This window comes from Barbatula barbatula (assembly GCF_947034865.1).
Source record: "Barbatula barbatula genome assembly, chromosome: 13".
NCBI classification, from domain to species: domain Eukaryota; kingdom Metazoa; phylum Chordata; class Actinopteri; order Cypriniformes; family Nemacheilidae; genus Barbatula; species Barbatula barbatula.
This window is the reverse complement of record NC_136776.1, coordinates 15,457,569-15,473,330: the sequence shown is the minus strand read 5'-3', so window position 1 is coordinate 15,473,330 and position 15,762 is coordinate 15,457,569. Positions and strand designations below refer to the sequence as shown.

The window sequence follows — 15,762 nt, the reverse complement described above, 5'->3', positions numbered from 1 at the left end:
ACGCGAATAACACAATAATCGAACTGTAAATGACAGAGCGCCACGTGCTCATTTGTGATCGTCTGCCGCCCCCAGCGGCTGCTTTGCGCGTTCACAGCAGGTTTGACGTAGGGCGTGATTGCGCGCTCGCTCCCCCTCCCCCTTCGCTCCGTCTATCTGGGAAAAGAAAAAAACTTTTTGTATCGAAGGAATCAACAGCCGCCATCTTGTCGCGGCTCGGAATCAGGATTTCGATAGAGCACTATTTTTTATTTTGGGACGCGGGGCACCCGAAACGAGATTTGACGACAACCATCGGTCGAAAATGACATCTTTGAATCGCCGCGGAGGAATTTTGGGCGAAAAATCCTGGAGTTAATCGGCGTACGTCGTCCACAAAACCCTCGTATATCCGATTTCCCCTTCAGAGCGGCGCTTGCGTGCGTATCTCGCTCCGACCAGTTATTATTTACCGGACGCTTTTTGAGGACACACAGCGCCGAGGGGACCATTTTGCAAAGATATCTCAATTTTATGCACTCGTGCATTTTCACGCGGATCCAAAGTGATTTTTGCACGGATAAAATTGACGTCAGAAAATGGATCGCGTGCCGATACACATTTAACGACGCCCGGATTCCAGTGGATGTTTTAGTAAGGGTTTTATGTCGAATTCGCGGAAAGGAGGCGTTTTCTCTCGGTAATACAACGATGGTAATGTGGGTGTTGGGTGTTGGATTATCATGGGGTGAATGGTGGTGGCGACGCGGGGCGCTGTTGCTGCTTTTTTGAAGAAATCCTCCGCCGAGCCGCTCCACACTCCCCAAGTCTTTCAAAAGTAAGGAAACATCTGTTTTCTCCGACGAAAGGATCCTTTACTTTCACAGCCCCCCTCAGAATACTCGGCCGGGAGCGATTCATCAATCATCGCGATGGCTGAAAATGTGCTCGATGTTGGCCCGCCAAACGCGAAGAGAGCGAAGTTGACAGCACCTGCTCAAGACGCACCAGGTAAAAGTCCACCAGGCCCGATCCGAGCCTGCCTAATAAACACTTTAATAAGCACTCGTTTATAAACAATGTCTCGTGTAACTGTCGAACGAGCTCAGAAATCGCTCAACCCGCCTCCCTGGTTGCAGTTTTGCGCAACGCACTCACTTCATGGTCGCGTCTCAAAACGGTCTACCTAGATAGCATGTTTCGTCATCGTATACTTGTCAAGTAAGTTATCGAGTCGCTTGCAATGCGGAGTGTTCTTTATGGAAAGAGTACAGACACGATTCATCTCATCTCGGTCGTATTTGGTTTCTGAGATGGGTGTCAATTGCGCACCGTGCAATCTTATGAAGCGTTGCATTTCGTCTCTTCGTATCAACCAATGCAACACGGTTTTTGTGTTGACGCCATGGAAGTTTGTTGCGTATGTGCGTCGACGTTGACGCGTTAAAGGGAAAATGGTCGACTGACAGATGCATCAGTATTGCATCAGTTTGGTAGTCAAACGTAAGTTATGAAGTCTTCGCGTCTGTGCTTCTGGCTTATTTCAGATCACCACATGCAACTTAAATGTAGCTGTGTTTACATCTGAGCTATGGATCCGTGTTGCTGCTGTAGTCGCGGAGTAGTTTCTGAAACCGAAAGTTTTGGAGTACGGTCTGTATGACGGTCTTATCACTTGTTGCAATACGAACTGAGCTTTTAGGATTTGTCATTTCAGGGCGTGAAGCAAAACAAGTGGTCGACAATCCCACTTAAACTTACACTGACTAAACTATAGGTCCACAACACCATTAAACAAAATACAAGTATGCACTTGTAAGCAAGCAGTGATGTCTTTAGTTTTGACACCTCATCTGTACAGCTGGCTGTGACCCATGCGGTGGGCATGTTACATATCTGGATCCTGCTTGCCATGGTTGTCTAATAAGCACTCAAATTTGTTAAAAGCTGTCAGATGGCATGTAGAAGTCGTATAAATGTTATTAAGCCATACATTCAGTTATACAGAGCATATAGGCGCTCTTTATGCTGTCTGCCATGTCGGCGTGTAATTTGATTGATTCGTGTCTGAAGGCAGTTACGGTGTTTGTACATAAACCAAAAACTGAACATTAAACGGTTTAAGAGCTGAAAGCGTATAGAAACCAGTTTTCCTGCTTTGACATGCGTTAGTTTATAAAGTAGCACTGTTTGGACCCTCACACGCTTTAGCGTCCAGTTTGACTACTTGTATTCAGACCACCACTGAGGAAGACGATGATGGATTCACCTGTGAGTTTATTTCTCTCTTTGTGTTTTCGTCTTTATTTCCAGTACAAACGTCTGAAAACAAAAAACTTGCCAATCCTTACCGAGTTGGACGATTTTTACTTGTTATAAGCATGAGCAAGAGGTGGCTCCAGACTAACTTTATTTTTACTAGGAGAACTGTAGCCCCTGACTGAAATCGTTCAGGGGCGCAAGCCAAATATTTAGGGGCACACCTTCAATCCGCCTGCAATGCAATTATTCAAATGCAGATTTGGTTCTGCTTATTTAAAGAGGCAGAGTCTACAGAGAAGCTTTGTTATTGATTGGTGCTAATAGAAAGACTGTAATCTAAATTCATTTGAACCAACAGAAATTGAGCTTGTCAAAAAGTATATATCGAATTGTTAAAAGTGTTAAATCGAAATGAAAGGTCTCTTGTTACGTTCCTACAATGTTTTTTTTTGTGTGTATTAGGCACACTTCTCATGTTCACACAAGACATGTAAATATTCCGTTAAAAAAAACGCAAAGCTTTCTCCTGTCAGTTGTTCTTGCTGTGAACGTATTTTAAATGATCCAGCGCTCCCTCGCGAATAATGAACAGATAAATGACGTTTCCTGCACTCCTCCGCGGTTTAGTTTTAGACTAGGGCTGCACGATTAATCGCAATTCCCATTCAAATCGTGATTAAATCGATGTGGCTATCGATTATGTTTTATGCGCAGCTTGTTCTTGAAGTACGGCTCTGTGATCTGTGGGAAATGTTGTTCCATCTGAAAGCCCTGCGCATTTAAAACGTGCATTTAAAAAAGCAACACCCGTCAAACATCATTATTATAAATATACTTTATTATCATGAAAATACCTGCGGAGGCTTGAGAAACAGTGATAGAAAGATGCGAATAGGATAGGAATATGGCATTTCCTGGTTATACGTGTGATACTTATTCTATGGAGCATTGGAGTTTTGTGCGAGAGCGCCCTCTGGCATTCAGATGCAGCTGCAATTAACAGTATTTCACTGATAAACTGCGCACTAAACACAAATAGACCAAGAGAAAGACGAGCTGTGTCGGCGAAGCAAAACCTCACGCTCGGGGTGCTGTACCGGTGTTCGAATTGTCCTACCATGTCAGATTTTCCTACCGCAGGGCAAAACTTAATATTATCAAAACCACATCAACAAAATAAACAGGTAGGATGATTTCACAATGCAAAATACCCTGTCGGATAGTCCTAGCTACCAGCATAATAGATACATGTAGGATTAATTTGCAGCGCAACACACAATCAAATTGTACTATAGGTAATAAATATGTAGAATGATTTAACAACGAAAATACACTATCATATTCCCGTAGCAGTATAAAATAAACAAGTTGAATGATTTTATAGCTCAAAACATGGCGTAACATTGATGTGCGCATGCCTGGTAGGATAATCGGACGGGTAGGATGAAATTTCAGGACACGTGCAACATTTTTCTACTACATAAAAGCTTTATGGTTTATCTATGCGCTTTAGCGGATGAAAGAAGTCACTGCAACACTGGTTGGTGTGCCTGTGTGTGTGTGTACACACGTGTTTGTTTGGCACTTGTTCGCGAGCCCAGAACGAATTCCCTCCCGGTCCGTTTCAGCAGATTGATCGTCTGCACAACGTTGCATGAAGTCAAAGGCACCCGATATTATCGGATCTCACGATGATTTTAAAGTCGATAATTTTTTAACACATCTCCCTGCCCTACAGCAAAAAGCGACTCGTACTAATGGGCTGACATTGTGTGTGTAAACTTGTCAATAACGACTCGTGTGCGTCTGCGGGAAACATCAGTGATGCGAGTGTCCGGCGCAGTTGACCAACACACTGGTGACGGGTCGCGTGTTCTACTCGTCTTTCCACATGAAATAGCAACTAAAAGAAATTCCAAATTTGCAGGTCGCACATGCGTGAGTACTTTTTAAACAAACTTATTTTCTAGTTTTTGTTCATTCATTTATGCAAAAGAGCCATTGCAGAAACTACTTTTATATACAGGTCAATATATTCATTACTATTTATATATTTGAATGTCTTCAATAGCCTTTTAAATACTTGATTTATGTCCACAGACCACAGTCTCACTTATGGTCCCTGTGGGGATCAATTGTTATTTTCCTTTGTTGAGATAACATGTCCGCAGACAACTCAAAAAAAGTGAAACAAACGAAACCGTGCATACATCTAGGGCTGCAAAAAATTATTTCCATTACTCATAAACAACTTACAGGTTTACATTAGGCCTCCATTCAATTAAACTTAATTATATCTAACATATAACAACTTTAAAACGTGCACGTTCCTATAGTACTGACACGCATATTTGTATTCTGACTTTGCATTAGGTATGTTCGACTGAAATGCTGCAGGCAAATGTTTGACATCGGAGAACGTTGTCATACGCCGATCGGTCTGCGCAACACATCATGAAGGTGGACATTACTAGCGTCTTGCTAATGGCTTTGCAGTTTGGTTCGTACGCGGTCAAGACACTTGCTTACCGGCATTGAAACTCCTCTGTCAACCTTGACAGCTGTATGTATGGACCTCATATGATTCATATGCGAGAGAGACTGCTCACACGGATATGAGTAGCTTAAAACAACGCATCCATACTGCTGCGTCGCAGTCTGCTTCCATCTGCTTACCGGATACTTTGCTGCTTGGTGATTTTTGAAACTTTTTACATGTGATTACAAAGCGAAGCAACAAGTTCTGTATCATCTGCACAGAGAGCCGTAACTTTTGATAAAAGCGTGATGCTTGCTCTTCGAAACTACTCACGCTCTAGGTAGCTTGATTCTGCGATGCAGGCGCGAGAGGTTACCATAGAAACATTGTTTGCCGTTGATTAGTGTCATGACCCTTGCGGATAGCACTGCATGCGTGTAGTGGCCAGGACAACCTGAAATATTCACATCTAGTATGGTGTTTTAACGATCAAACGATGGAACGTGATTTTTGAAAAGAGCCACAGGTTCCCGACCACTGCTCTATATCCACCTGTAGCTCAGTTGTTATATCCACCTTTAGCTTTGTTCCAAATGTCTATACATTTCTTTGTTCTGATGTACACAGAGAAAGATATTAGGAATAATTCTTATAACCAAACAGATCACCAATAGGCAGATGTTTTTAATCGCTGGCAGAAATCAGAATTGAATAACACTCAAAAATAATTTAACCTGACATGAACTGCACCCTAACTTAAGTTTAAATTGAGCTAAAATAAGAGGTTTTATAAAGCATTGCATTTCTCCCCATTTATGGAAATGGCAGTGGCACATTTTGTTAATATCTATCTTTGGCATTGTCGACTGAGCGGTAGTGTTTGCAGTGTTTTATGGGTATCACGCGTCTGTCTGTTTACTACTACTACAGCAATTGCAAGTGTGCATTACGTTATTTTAAATACACTGATACGCTATATATTCAACAAAATCTTGAATATATGTTGATTTTATATTATGAAATACACCAGGAAGTTGATTTTTGCTTTAAGAGAACTGCAATAAAAAAATCTTCTTTTTAACTTCTAACTGTTCCTGTCACAAGCGAAGAATAAAAAACAAAAACATTTTAATGTGCCAAGCCATCAGCACCGAACGGAAACCATTGGTAAAAAACAGAGGTATGTATTAAACCGTGGGTTAACTGTAACTTGAATCCCTCTAAAAAAAGCAGAATAGCCAAGTTGCCTTGGCCGAATTTTATCAGAGTCAATTGTGGCCCAATTCAGTAGTCAGGCTCCATGTCTTCCTGGGAGACGGATGGATTAGGAGGGAATGTGTGTTTATGTCTTTTAAATTAAAGCCATTTAAAAGCCATCACACTTTCAAATGGGCACGCATGTGTAACCGAAGCCAAGTGCCTGCTGCAGTAACACAAGGGCAGAAGTCAAGGCTGGAAGTGTTCCGCTAGAGTAATTCTGACACATCAGACGGGTCGCCCTATTGTTTGGATGATTTACTGCTGTTTTGGTACTGAGAGTGCAGTCCGCCTGGATTAATTCTGTAATAATAGCAAATCATAGGGCAGTCATGCAAAATTAAATCAACCATCTTGAACACCAACCATACCTGCTGGGAAGTGTAAGCCTTTGTTAACCTTCAGGTTTCTTTAGCATTTAAGTTTGATACTGCACTTCTACATCCCAGCTGTTACATATTCTGGATAGCGGTAATATATGACAAATATTAATTAATCTTAACTACTAGAACTTTCTGTTCATGTAGATCTGCGGCCGCCCTCGCTATCCAAATAAAATCCCGGCGCAGTGCACCTGTCCAAGCTCAGACGGCCTTCTATCCTTTAGATGCGGGGAACGACAGCTGAGGTCTTCTGCTGCACGGAGAAGGTATTTATAGGGAGAACGAAAGAAAGTACGATACGACATCCCATTTGGAGTCTGGATTCCAAGGCGATTCCATATCAAAACAGTGCTTTGCATTTTGGCTTCGGCACTCGACAGCTGAATGAGCAAGCGAGCATGTGTGTGATTCTGGCTCCGCAACGTGGGTCTTTGAAGAGCGAGACACGCTTTAAAAGAAGGAAAAAGGGATTCTCTCTATTCCTGCCTCACTCATGTTTAGCACCTGCTTTGTCTGGCGGTGTGCGGCTGTGTTTACTCTCGTATTTGAGCGACCTCAGTACTACCCATGCTGAATCTCAAACAGGGCTGGGATAGACTGCACAAGGCTGTCGTGGGAAAGGCTGCTTGCTTGTTGCCAAAACATGGCGGCTAGAACGGCACAAGATGCAAACCACTTTGATTTTTAAATCATTTTAAATTATTTTAATATTTTAAAGTTATGCACAAAGTTTTAGGTCGATGCAGATAGTACAGAGATGTCATGCGTTCTGAAATGTGGAAGATGGTCAACGACTGGAAATGCATGTACTGTATATTGGTTATTTATTTTTCAGTGTATTTATGGTTGATTTTGCATATCGTATATCACGTTATTTAGTAAGTTATTGTAAATGGATTTTCCTTCAGTGTTACTTTGTTAAACATGCCACAAAGCTGCAGTTTTAACATTCCATTAGGAAAATGAATTATGATAGACTTTGTTAAAATGTCACTTGCAGAAACCGAAAATATGGTCTCATCACCACCGTTTCAGGTCTTTTGTGTATACGCTTGTTACTAAAAGATACTTTTTACTCAAAATACTTAAAAAAAGATACCCACGATGATCTTAATTTCTATAATATATTTAGACTGGTATAAGTTTATTTTTCGTGTTAATGACATTTGTACATTAAAATTAAATAATGCGACTAAAATTCCAATAACTTGTCAGGTTAACTGGTTACCTCAAAAATCAATAGATATCGCTGTTAGTTCATAATGCTATTAACACTTTCTCATATAAGCAGATATCAAGACCTGTTTTCCAGTTTGGTCATGTGACTTCGACATCATTTTACTACAAATATGCCTAAACTGATTATTTCAATGAGACCATAGTAAAACTATTGTAACCTCATATTTACTACAGTAAATTATTTCTGAGAAACACTGTTGAAATTTTAAACCAACGCATAAACAAAATATTTAGACGTCTGCTGTGGTGTGTGTGTGTTGAAAAAAAATTGCGTGCATGCCCGTAGTCCTGGCTGTGTAATCGGGAGAAAAAACAAAGTCGATCCACCTCAATGTCATCACTCTCATAGCCATATCAGCATTAGGGACCGTGTCCGCCCCTGTTGGTGGAGGGGAGAGAGCAAGCAGGACATTAGAAAGAGCAATTTCTGATTAATTACATAAAAGCAAAGGGTCCGCAAAGTATATAAAGAAGTGTCATAAGGCAGGAGCTAGGACCCGCGTTAATATTGGAAAGACTTTCAGCGGAGACGTGTTTGGACCGGCACTACCACACCAAAAATCATCCCCACCACGACAACAGTGACGCAGTGTTCCCTATTCATTCAAATTTGTCCGGCCATCATTGCTAAATTAGCAAGTTTGTCACTAGATTTAGCGACAAACCTAGTGTGAAACCTAGGAAAAAACGTAGCTTTCATTGTGTCTTGGTTATAAAAAACGCCACCAGTGCAGGCTGCGTGTAATAGTCAACTGCGCAGGTCGCGTCACTTTTCCGCTGCTGTCAAGTACACTTTCCTGTAGCTCAGTGGTAAAAGCATTGTGTTAACAGCGCATGGTTGAATCCCAGGGACTGCAGATACCTATGTATAAATGTATAGGATAATGCAATGTAAGTCGCTTCGGATAAAAACGTCTGCTAAATGCAAATGCTGTCGCTGACGCATCCAAGTCCTCATTTTACAAGTTTACACACAGACGCAGATTTAGTCGCTGTTTGCTGTGACAGAATTTTTGAGCTCGAGGATGAACGATTAGAAATACGAACCGTTTAAAATGAAACTTACCACGGAGGAGAGCAGGAAACGTAATTTATCTGTGGATTAATTGAGATGCGCTGGAGATGCACTGGATCATATAAAAAACGTTTTATTTGACGTTATATTGACATAGTTGTGTGAACATGAGGAAAGTGTCCTTAATTATAATCATCGTAAGAAAGTAATATCACGAGACCTTTTATCTCGCTTAATGTGTAACACTGTTAACAATTCAATATATACGTTTTGACAAACACAATTTCTGTTGGTTCAAATGAATTCAGATTACAGTCTTTCTATTAGCACCAATCAATAACAAAGCTTCTCTGTAGACTCTGCCTCTTTAAATAAGCAGAACCAAATCTGCAGTCATAAAGTTACTTATTTGTATTATCAGTAATACCGTTATTTTGGGGGAAATGTAAATAATTGCATTGCAGGCTGATTTTTAGCTTGCACTCCTAAAAGTTTCAGTCAGCACTCCTAGTAAAAAAAGTTAGTTTGGAGCCCTGCCTTGCGGCACCTTCAAAGTATGGTAGTTGCTCTCAAAGGAAATCGGATTATCTACATTGGTTTCTCTGTTACACTGATTTTGATACAAATATATTGTACCACCTCAGTTTAAACTTAGTAGGTTGTTTTCTCTTTGCAAGTATTGCACGATATCATTATCAAATCAGTTAATTTACCACATCCCCCTGCCACGTTCGTGACATTTACACTCCTAAACACACTAACAGCTGCCGCTAGTCTCTGTGTCACGGAGGTGATTGAGAATTCCTCTCTCCTCTCCAGCTGTTCCAGCACATCTTGCTCTCTTCAGTTTGTTTATGCGTGTATAAAAACTGTCAAGCGTCTCCCAGAACCACATTCATTAGCAGGTTTTAATAGATGAGCTGGATTCATTAAGGCTGTTAGCGGACTCGGTTGCAGATCAAGCCTCATGCAGATGTATCGTTTCAGCTGAGGAATAGACACAAATCTCTTGCTGTTTCTCAATCTGCCGTTTTGCTGAAGACAACCGAGCTTCTAGATAACTATTTTGATGGTGTCGGAATAAAAAGACGGTGAAAGGTATAAAAAGACTCCCTAACACCTAACCTAAATTAATGGAAACCCTTATTGTAATGTGCGACTTTTTTGAGAAATAGTTTTGTAGTCCATACAATGGAAGTAAGTTGGGTCCAGTGTTGTTTGTTTACAGACATTCTTCAAAATACTTTCTCTTTTACAGAACACAAAAGATAAGTCATACAGGTTTGGAATGACGTGGGTGAATGAATGATAAAAGAGTGTTCATTTTTGGGTGAACTATCCCAGAGATATGACCGCATATTGAACATCCCAATCGCCTATCAGTTGCCAGTCAACCTAATTATTGCTCTTTCAGCCATCAAAACACTACAACAAGTCTTTTTCTGTCTTCAGAGTTGGGCTCACTTTCCTGGGATGACCTGGAGAATGATCTTCCAGATGAGCTGATTCCCAATGGAAGCGACCTGGGGCTCATGTCCAAGCCGTCTAACGGTGGTTCAGCAGGTGGTCACAGCCCCATGTTACCAGACGCTGCCGCCAAGCATAAGCAGCTCTCAGAGCTCCTACGGCCGGGAAGCAGCATCAACCTCAGCGCCGGGCTGAACTCGGCTCAGCTAGGAAAGAGTTCTCTAGGTCAGGGCTCTCCTTCCCATCCCTCTCAATCACAGAAACAAGGCACTGCTGGGACACAGGGGGGTAATGCTGGATCAGCTGGCATGGGACTCGGCACAGGATTTAACCAAGCTTTGCTGAACAGTGGCCAGCAGCACGGCATGTTGGGACAGAACGCGGGCGCTCAGCAAGGTCAGGCAATGAATGGAACTCTTGGGTCCGTAGGCAGGGGTCGCGGATCAGCAGGGATGCAGTACCAGGGTGCCGCTATGCAGGTTGCACCTTCAGCAGCTGCAACGGGGATGGGAACAGCGGGCAGCGTCCTGGCAGAGACTCTCACGCAGGGGGCACAGCAGATGGGCATCAATGCTCAGCAGGCTGGCAACATCAACAAGGTAAGATCGGTGTTTTTATTTACTATTGTACATTTATGGTACGATTGTAGAATAGGCAGAGTGAGACGAAGGCGTACATTACTTAACCGTACTTTGCTGCCTCATTGTTTGATAGCATGACTCATTCTGGCGCTTGTGTTTTTTATTAGGCTGAAATACTTGCGTATGAGAAGCGTACGTGCCAGACTGCTCTTAAACTCTGCCATTTTGTTTAAAGGCTTGCGATAAGGCCAGTGACAGCATCGCTCTTGGGGAGGCAAATGAAAAGCTATCGATCTAAAGAGCCACGTTACATACACACATCTAAGGCTGCCCTCAATAAGAGATTTCTTTAGTCGACCTAGTAGTTGTTCATTTAGGCCATTATTCGACTAGTCTCACGTTTATGATATTCATTTAAATATTTTAATATACATGGGGAACGGAGACATCAGATGATGGTTTAAGCTTCATGTATGAAAAATATATTTTATGTTACGTTCCTAACATTGTTCTAAATTGCAGAGCTATACAAACCCATTATAATGAGTCTTTAAAATATAAATAAAGTGCTCAAGCGCACACATAATACAATCCGCTGTGACACTGCCACAAGTTATGATTATACGTCTCAATATAAATAAAAGAGTAATGGTAAATGAGTTAATGTAAATTTTCGGCAAACAAACCAAAACCGCAAACTATAAAAATAATGCTGCCCACGTACACATTTTTCTCTATATCAGAGCGCAAAAATAGCCTATAGTGTGAGTATTTTCTTCAAAAACAAAATTCAACTCTAGCAATATTTTAAACTTAGAATATAAAATAAATTGTAAATAATCGAATAAATAAAAATACAGCAAATTGAAGCACTTAATAGAAAACATATCAGTGGACACGAAAGAAAACTCTTTAGATCCGAACGCAATAAATAGGAATAAAGAAACATATGCAATACATTGCATTGACGAATAATTAAAATATAAAGCAGTAACTAAGCACTACAACAAGACCATTAACTTGACTCGCCTCAGTTTTTCCTTCGTTTTTCCCAATCTCTGTCAGATCTGGCAAACGTAGGAATGCATATTCCTCATTTTTAGCCCACATTTTACTCTTACACCCTTGGACAAATAAACATTAAAACATGGTTATTATTGCATTCCTTTATCCAAGTCAATGGTAGTGTTCGAGTGCACGGCTATGTAAAGCCACTAACGTGGTGCATATAAACTTTTCAAATGATATGCAGACAATCGACTAATAAAAATGTGTTTGAATAAGTGTCTTCTAGCCAATAACGAATAGTCGACTGAAAGGGGGCAGCCCTACACACATCTTATCTTGGCATTATGCAAATGTGGCGATGTCTCGGTACAGGGCCTTGTTTTTCTGAACACTGCAACAGATCTGTCATGGACTAATTGTGTCTGAAAGCAGCGCTTGGGTTTCACAGCCAGGCGTGATTGTTTTTGTTACATGGTTTTGCGTGCATTTTAAATGTATATGTATGATAGATTGAATCTTTTGAGAATCCTGCGTTTAGTCGGTCTTGATGAATGTTAATGGTAAACAGTAAACCGTAAACAGAACAGCTTCTTCGATCAGATGGCTTCGTGTTGTTTTCAGGCAGACTTTTTAAGACAGCGGCACGCACATCTTCGGAAATCCTGTAGACCGATGGATGATTCAATTCAATTTTATTTATATAGCGCTTTTCACAATTTGCATTGTTCCAAAGCAGCTTTACAGGGGAAAAACGAAAAACCCAAGAAAGGGTAAAACACACTACATGGTGTTTTATATAATAAATCCAATTATTCTAGGAAATAATATCTAAGGTCAGCATCAATTCAATTTTATTTAATGATAGAATAAGATGATCGTGAATCCAAGAAATGTTTCACTTTCGTCACGCAACACTCGCTGCTCAGTACTGTGTGCTGAATATCGTGGTTAAACAAATGTGAACAAGGCTTAGGGGCATAAAACCTCGAACTGTACAGATCAGACTGTCTTGACTTTACAACTGTGAAGCTCGCGCTGTATAAAGAGGACACGCAGTTTGCCCAGACCCACCTGACTTTATAACTGCATAGGGAGATGCGTAACTTTGTTGTATAAAGAAGACGCACCTCACTTTATTACTCTTTTAATAATGCAAACTTCCTTTAAGGAAGTTAAATATGAAATAAAAAGCTCTTGTTGCACTGACAACGATAATTTACCCTTACAGTCCTTAACCCTACTCTGATTTCCATAAAATAAGTACCTTTTCCTATTTGTTGATGGGAAACTGACATGTTGACATTGTCCAGATTAAGATGTGTACAGCTGCAGTAAATGCGCGTTCAGAAGATCTGCTCAGATTTAGTTTTAGTTTGTGGATAGAAAATCGGAATCGACGAAAATCGTAATAGGCAGATTTCACAATCGGTGCATCTCTAACAGCCCAGCTCACGCTGTATAAAGAGGTGTCTCTGCACAGCTCGTGCCAGACTCACCTCACTTTAAAACGCAGCAGGGCGATGTCATCATCCATCGCAATGTTTCCCTGTAGCCATCGTCCGATGCCAATTTGGTAGACATCACCCAACCTTAGTACCGAAACATTTGCCAGTTGCATCTGTAGTTTGATGATGGGTTTGTCGTGATGTAGTCTGTGCCGCAGTGTCAGGAATGTTTTCAGACTGTGGCTTCACAGAATACAACCAGGAAGCAATTCAAGCCCTCTGTGTCATGCAGATGTTTGAACGCTCTCACCACAGAAAAGACTTTGGAGTGGCTCTCAACGATACAGCTGGCTTTTTTTATCTGCCTCTGTATGGCTTAACCAGTGCTCGGCACACAAGAGGGCACACATGTCTAATCTCTGAGCTGAGGGTGAAGCACGTCTATGTTTTCTATCTATATAGAATTTTATAAAGTACAATGCTGATATTCTTAACTTTAGCACCTATGGCTAGGGATACACCGATCCGATACAGGGCTCTAAACTGCGAGCAAATGGTGAGATTTATACTGTTTACTAAACAACAAACACCCCCTGATATTAAAGGAATTGTGTGCTCTTTATAAGAGTTGTTTGTTATAATGAAAAAAGAAGTATACATTCATTTAGTTGTTAAATATGTGCTTTAAATTTATGTGTGTGAGTTTAAGTATAAACAATTAAGATTTTTATTAATTGGTAATTCATTCCTTAATGCATTAAACACGTTTGGATGTAGTTTGTGTGTCTTTTTTCATGCCTCAAAATCCAGGATCCAAATCCAATCCTGTGCGATGGCGATTTTTGGGACTGATCTTTAGAACCAATACGTTTTCCGATAGGTCGGCCAATAGGGTAAACGGTCACAGCCTTCTTTTAAGCACGTAGAATTATTTATTTATTATATAACAATATATGTCATCCATCCCTACTGAAACAGAGGGCATGGTTGGTCCAGAGTGAGGAAATCCCAGGGACCACCACAGATTTGAGAGGAAGGAGAATCCTGGCAGTTCGGGGAACGAGAGAGACCGAGAGAGGGAGATAATGTGTCTTTGGATGAGTAAGCACAGAGAGGTGTGCTGGTGTGTATGAATGAATGGACAGAGGAGAAGGGCGAGCGAGGGGCGAGGGAGGAGGTGGAGTTGGCTGGTGTGTGTGTGGCTTTCTGCCTCTTTTATCTTGTCTGCTGGAGCGATGTCAACAGAGGAGAGTGGACGGCTGGCACGCTGCTGGAGTTCAACGAGGACGGGAGGGGTGTGTCTGTCTGACAGAGGGAATCTTGGCTCTGTTGAAGACTCCGCTCGTGTCAGACCAGAACAAACAATTCATTCGAGAAGATATACATGATGCAGATAAAGATGCAGGATGACCGTTTTCCTGGAGTGGATCTTGTGTTTTGACACTTCATGCAACAAAATAGTTCTATTACTAGGAATTATGGATGTGACAGTTCTGAAAATGCTATTTACTTAAATGGAAAATCATGCTTTAAAAATGCTATTTATTTATTCTAAACTATTTAAACTTTTTTTGACATTTTAAACCGTGTCATTCACATCATCATTAATTCAACTTTGTGCGCCAGCTAGTTGTAGCCGTGACACCGAAGTGGTAAAGTGCCATGACTGTGGTGCGCGTCACTGTTATGAAGTAAAATTGACAGCCACATTAAGAATTGCTATTTGTAGCCTTTCAGTCGTGGTTGGTTTTATTTAAAATATTTTTTATTAACACTGAAATGATTGCCATAGGTTTCCGTTGGTGCGTTCAAGCACGGGCCTGCACGGCTAACCCAGGTTATTCTGCGGGTTGCGCAATGGATCTTGTTGTGAAATGAACGGATGCATAAAATCAAAACTGGCTATGACCCGCTTGCTTGGTGTCGGATCACGCACAGGTTTTGCCTCGGTTGCGGAGAGACATCTATTCATGTAAGGGTTAAGCGTTAATACGCGACTGACTGAAGTTGTTACTGCAACAAGAGCTTCTAAATTTAATATTTAACTTTCTTACATATAAATGATATATATTTGACAATAAATATATTTTTTAAAAGCTGTTTCCAGTGCAGTTGGTAATCAAACTATGTGTTCTGCACCTGAGCCACGAACAAAAAATACTCCAAACGTTTTTCTAAATCAACTTAATAAAGAAACAAATCGAAATTTGAATAATTTGGCATTAAAAAAAACTTCATTTTAAAAAACAGAAATGGTGTCCCTATATGCAGACAGCTGTTTTAGCTTGAAATTATATGGAAGCTGAACATAATAATGTTAACGCCATGAGTTAATGCTGTCTGTTTGCTCTGTCGTACACTGATAAAATCATGTTTGTACTGTTGGATAAGTGCAGTGAATACTGAAACATTAGTTAGATTTTTCTTCCCGGTCGCCATGGTCTCGTCAATGAATGGGAAACACTGGTATTTAAACCAAATATTGACATCTGAGCCGTCAGTATAGTGAAAACATTTGCTGAACTTTATTTTTTTCCATGATATGGTTGACATTTGTAGGGAATTGCCCAAACACTTGGATATAGTATTTTAGATATGTGCTGCATGAAGAGGATGTAGATATAAACAAAGTTTCGCAGCACTTGGC

General features: G+C 40.8%; 1 protein-coding gene across 7 annotated transcripts in view; it reads left to right on the top strand.

The window, feature by feature from the left end:
* Window positions 1–98: 98 nt before the first annotated feature.
* Window positions 99–15,762, top strand: part of crebbpa (CREB binding lysine acetyltransferase a) — a 39,547-nt gene continuing 23,883 nt past the window's right edge. For 5 of the 7 annotated variants that reach the window (XM_079470643.1, XM_079470641.1, XM_079470638.1 and 2 more), the window contains exons 1-2: window positions 180–990; window positions 10,067–10,680. In XM_079470643.1, coding sequence (XP_079326769.1) covers window positions 912–990; window positions 10,067–10,680 — 693 coding nt within the window. In that variant the 5' untranslated portion in view covers window positions 180–911. Of the gene's footprint in view, window positions 991–10,066; window positions 10,681–15,762 lie in introns of all 7 variants that reach the window. The other 2 variants (XM_079470640.1, XM_079470637.1) reach the window with 1 other exon arrangement.